General features: G+C 31.3%; 1 protein-coding gene across 1 annotated transcript; it reads right to left on the bottom strand.

Moving 5' to 3' along the window:
- Window positions 1-411: 411 nt before the first annotated feature.
- Window positions 412-1,110, bottom strand: LOC121775941 (histone H2B-like). Its single transcript, XM_042173044.1, has one exon. It carries the CDS (start codon window positions 1,047-1,049, stop codon window positions 606-608), a length of 444 nt encoding a protein of 147 aa, XP_042028978.1. The 5' UTR covers window positions 1,050-1,110; the 3' UTR covers window positions 412-605.
- Between the last annotated feature and the right edge of the window lie 4,890 nt (window positions 1,111-6,000).

The raw sequence follows: 6,000 nt of genomic DNA, 5'->3' as shown, positions 1-6,000 counted from the left end.
CGCAGCGCTGGGCGGTCGCGTGGCGCTGGGCGGTCCGTTCGGCGCTATTGCAGCGCCCAGATCGCCCAGCGCACCGCCTAGCGCGAAAAAATAAATTATTTTTTTTCGAAACACTATATACGCGCTTTGTTCGTCATTTTCCCGTATATGTCTCGTAAATTTAATTTCGCATATTGTGTGATTGTTAATTATTTCATTTTGTATATATTTGTTAATAGTGATGTGGATAGTATTATTAATGTTTCTCGTATATGTCTCGTAAATTAAATTCCATATATAGCTGGACTATTTATGATATGGCAGGAAGATTTTTAGTGCTGATGATGTGGCAGTGGCTAGGCTATGGATGGGCTATTGCTGAGCTATTCCTATTGTGGATGGCCTAAATGAAAACGTAAGTACAAATTGCTCTTCCAAAATGTTTTCAAAATCTAATTAACATAAACATTTCGCCATAACACCAAACTGATCTGCTGATTCATACATTTCTAGCACAAAATTACCAAAAAAATTGAGAACAGATGTAAACTTTGGATCTAAAAATGCCCTTAATCAAATATCAACCATCAAATTAAAAGTATTTAGGGACAGCAAAAGCAGAGAATTTAAGAGCTAGTGAATTTGGTAACAGCCTTGGTCCCTTCAGAGACAGCGTGCTTCGCCAATTCACCGGGCAGCACCAGCCTCACGGCGGTCTGGATCTCGCGCGAGGTGATGGTGGGCTTCTTGTTGTAGCGCGCGAGCCGCGACGACTCCTGCGCCAGCTTCTCGAAGATGTCGTTGATGAAGCTGTTCATGATCCCCATCGCCTTGCTGGAGATGCCGATGTCCGGGTGGACCTGCTTCAGCACCTTGAAGATGTAGATCTTGTACGTCTCCACGTTCTTCTTGTTTCTCTTCTTCTTCTTGTCGGCGGACGCGGCGCCGCCGTCCTTCGGCAGCTTCTTCCCGGCCTTCGGCTTCTTCTCCGCCGGAGCCTTCTCGGCCGCGGGTGCCTTCTCGGCGGCTGGCTTCTTCTCCGCGGGCTTCTTCTCGGCCTTCGGCGCCATTTTCAGAGAGAGAGAGTTTGGATTGGAATTGAAATTTAATTGAATGAAATTTGGTTGAGGCGATGAATGATGTTGGAGAGTAGGGTTTTCTTTTATAGGAAAAGAGGGGCGGAATTTGATTGGTGGGATTTAGTTGGAGCGGATCGGAATTATTAGCCGTTCAGATATTACATAGAAACTGACGGTGGAGATTAGAGGATGATTGGATTCTGATATTTCAAATTTTTGGCGCGTTGGCGCGAGTGACTTGAAAATAAATTTTGAATTATTAGCATTTCATTTTCGCACTGATTTTCCCTCTAAATAAATAAACTAAAACCTATCTAATTTGTGGGAATCAATTAACAATCAGAAGGAGAATGTCAGAATTAAAATGTTCGTATATACTAAGAAATTAGGAATGGTCTTGCATAATTAGTTTATAATCTTATATCATTATTTAGTTTTGAAGGAATTATAATCTTAAGTGTGCGCATGTGTATATGATTTTCTGTGTAAAATGGTAAAACTATGTTTTATGTTTAATTCTCTATTTCTCTAAATACTGAAATATTCGGCCTAAGAATTTAAGAAGATTTGACATGTTATGTATCTCTTTATAGGATTTTTTTTCCAGTTAATTCAATTAAAACTCATTGGAATATGAATTATTGTCACCGTAATTAATATGGTTCAAATGCTATTAACCCATTCGAGCCTGCAGATTTTTCCTAATATCACACCAATATGTATCTCACGCATTTGGTCAGATACAAATCTGCCTCAATTTGTTTACAAAGAAAAGAAAAAATAAAATCTACTTCATGCCCTTGTGTCAATCTCTTCTAGACGTCGACTGCATATTCTTCCTATAATCTCATGAATAAGTAAATCAAAAGTTCACTACCAAAATTTCCATTCGATAGGTGCTTATTTTTAATCAATCTTTCTCTCTCTCTCTTTTTTCTTATTGTGAATTTTTTTTTAGCTATTCAATTTGTTACCTACTTGTGAAGTTGTGATATGATGATATCCCAAATTCAATTCCACCGATGATTTATGTTGATTAAGATTGATTTGGAATAACTTTTTTTCCTCACAAGTTCTTGAAGAGCTATGTTTGTAGCTTTAATCAATCGTAGGTTTGAAGAGCTCTATTTGTGAACAATTAATCATGGCTTGCTTATCTATGTAAAAAATATCATAATCGGGATGGTCCCATGATTGCAACATGTGGCAGTGGCACCCAACATGTGACATATTTTTTATATGTATAACTAAAGATAAATTGATACATTATATTGAAGATAAACCCTTATAAATTTTAGACTCGGATTATAAAATTTAATATTTTGTTATATTTTATAGTGCATCAAATGACAATATAAGAGGTAATTTGATGATAGAAGGTCGTCGCACTCGACGTCCACGTATGAATGTGACACATTCTTCAAGTGTATTATTAATTAATATTTTCAAAACATATAGTATTAGATTATTACGTCTTGATTCATGTAATTTCGACAATAGCATTAAATGACCATGTATTGACCTTTCTTTGCATATTTCTCCATAAGATATTCTATAAATAGAATGTTTGAAATCACAAGCTTCTAATTATATTCCAAGAGTTGAAAGAAATGAAATAAAATACAATACATGAGAGATCCAAATTAAAAATGATATAAATTAATTAGTTTTTAGAATAAAAAGATAATTTAAATAATTTATGAAAAAATAAGTGTATAGAACTCCTCTAGATTGTTTTGTGGACAAAAAACGTTAAGGAGTTGAACGGAAGGGAAAAATATAATGTACTAGCAAAATTAATCTACAAATAATTTTGTAATTTCAAATTTGATTTAATAAAGTTTAATTTAATTATCAGTATTTTCACTTTTTTTTTATTTTATTCTTTTGTACTTCTTTAAACTTGTTTCCATATTTCTTGTTAAAACTATAAAAAAAATCATGATGTAAAATATTTGTTTAAATTTCTGAAAATAAAACATTTAAAAATATATATATAATTATTTTCTTTTTGCATTTTAGCTGAAAGTATGATTCAAAAATATATACTCCGTATTAGATGATTAAATCTTCACTCATGTAATTTTAACAATAGGACCAAATGACCATATATTGATTTTTCTTTGCATATTTCTCCGTGTGTTATATTAAAATAGTTGAAGAAAATGAAATAAAATACAATGTACATACAAGATCCAAATTAAAAAATATATAAATTTGTTTTTGGAATAAAAGGACAATTTAAGTTAGTTTATGAAAAAATAAGTTTGCAAGAATTGTTTTATAAAAAAAACGTTAAGTATGAAGTAAAGTGGAAAATATAAAATACTAGAAATATTAATCTTCAAATAATTTTATAGTAATATAATATATTATTATATTATTTTCAAAAATTAAATTTTATTTATTTATTATTAATTTAATTTTAATATTTTCACTATCTTTTTTTAGTTTATTCTTTTTCTTTTAACTCAATTTCATATTTTTGGTTAAAACTATAAAAAGCATGGTGAAAAATATTTGTTTAAATTTAAATGCATAAATTTTTTTCTTGAATCTCTCTCTTTTTTAGGACATTGCAGGTACATCCATAAGTTCTAATCCGCTCACTTATGTATATTCTTATTAATGTACGAAACATGGTTACTCACAAGATTTTTTGCTGATGTTTCTCAATATTTTGTGTAGGCAATCTAAAATTGCACAATAATTGTGTAAGCAGATGACCTCAAGTCAGATGTTTCTGTCCATGACCGAAGAGGTAAATTATAGAGCATATACATCATATATAGCTAATCTTGGAAGTTACATGTAAAAATTGAGGATTGTTTTGGCTGATTTCTGAATTTGAGGATGGGATATTTTGCAGTTTTATAAGGGTGATGTTCCTAAACATAGTAGTGGTATGTCACAACACATTTTCACCACTTTTTATAGATTTGATAAAAAATGTGAGATACCTGTTGTATGCATTTTGTAGCTATTGCACCTAAGGATGTTCATACTAAGAGGAGATATATGACTAAAGATTAAAGCTTATGGCATAGTTAGAATAATATATACAAACAAAGAAACTGTTCTACTAAGGATCAATGAGGAAAAAATCATATAATTTGAATAAATAAATAGTTTAATTTTGATCAATAAAACATTGATGTTCATAAATAGGAACAAAAACTTAAAACAAAACAATACTCAAGACTGAAAATAGGAAATACAATATTTTTTAACTTCTTCTGCACCTTAAAGACTGAAAATCGGCATTGCAATATTTTGTAGCTTCTTTAGCACTTTGAAGAATGAAATTATGCATGGCAAAATGCTCAAGAATTACTGATTGATTCGCGTTTGAATCTATTAACCAAATACGTAAAAAATAAATTTTATTTTTGTGAGTTGTTGTAACACTGCTTTCCAATAACCACAGGCTAATATCTTGTACTTCATCCGTCCCATGTAGGAGTCCCGGTTTACCATTTTTTGGTGTCTCAATTTAGGAGTCCAGGTAGCATTATTCCATAAATGGTAATAGGACTCACATTCCACTAACTTTTATTCACTCACATTTTATTATTAAACTAATATACGCAAAAGTAGGTTCCACATTACACTGTATTTTTTCACCAAATTTCCTTTACATTTTTTAAAACTTGTGCCAAACTTAAATAGGATACTAAAAAGGGACGGAGAGAGTAATATAAATCAGTCAAATTGCACACTTTTTTGAAAAAGTTTTCCTGCTAACGGTATTCTTTTGGAGAAGAGGTTTGAATTAGTCTTTTTAATCAATAGATAATTATTCAAACAAACTTAAAAAAGATTGCATTATATTATTATAAGATATGTTTCAATATTCTAGAATGATATTTTGGTATTGTTCCAAATCTATAAGGGCATGTTCACTATGTAAGAATTGGTCAATTCTTGATCCAATTGGGGGAATTATGGTGTTTACCTTCCACTAATTAATTGTTGGGGTCCTTACAATTGAGGTAGGGTCCGTACTATTCATGCCAATTGAGGAAGAATTGAAATCTTGCCTTTTAGGTAAGATTTGTTTATACATTGAAAAATGCACCAAGAAATGGACTTGGTTTTACACATTTGCCCTACTTTTCCACATTTCCACCTTTCCACTTGAAGGGATAAATTTGTCAATCCATAATTCTATTGGTTCAAAGTCTTTATTTTGGGTAATATTTGGGTCAATTCTTGGCCAATTCTAGGATACTAAACAATGGGGAAAAGAATTATATATGTGGCTAATTATGGTTCAATTCTTGGAAAATTTAATTCTTCCAAATGTTAGAAATGAGAATCTCTTATAGTGAACACGCCCTAAAAGTTTTTGTTCTTATTTTTATAGTTTGAATTTAAATTGTAGTAATAGGCTTTCTGCACGAAAAGAGCTACAGTGTGAAACTATTGCGTAGTAATAATTTATCAACTATGGGAGACGGTCCAAATACAATAAATAATAGTACTCCTTCCGTCCTGACTATGATGACACATTTCTTGTCGGTACGAGATTTTAGGAGTTATTTGTTAAAGTGTTAAATTGGAGTGAGAAAAGGTGGGTGTAAATATTAAAATAGAGAGAGAAAGAAAGATGAATAATTTAATAGGAGTGGGAAAAAGTGGTTGAGTGTATTAATTGGAGAGAAAAAGTTTCAAAAAAAAGGAAATGTGTCATCTTCTTAGTTGGGAGAAACTAAAAAGGAAAATGTGTCATCTTAAGCGGGACAAAGAGAGTAATTTTTAATATTTTTTTCAGTAATATCACTATTGCAAAAACACAAAAAAAATAAACGCTCAATTATAATGATACGCAATAAAGTGGAGTACATTTATACTGGTTTCATAAAATCCAAATATCAGTTTAAAGTAAATTGCCAAAATTGAAAATCATTCTAATTTGAAAAATATGTAATAACAAATGTCT

Source organism: Salvia splendens, chromosome 18, assembly GCF_004379255.2.
Source record: "Salvia splendens isolate huo1 chromosome 18, SspV2, whole genome shotgun sequence".
In the NCBI taxonomy this organism is placed as follows: Eukaryota; Viridiplantae; Streptophyta; class Magnoliopsida; order Lamiales; family Lamiaceae; genus Salvia; species Salvia splendens.
The sequence above is the reverse complement of the archived record's forward strand: the minus strand, read 5'-3'. Positions and strand labels throughout refer to the sequence as shown.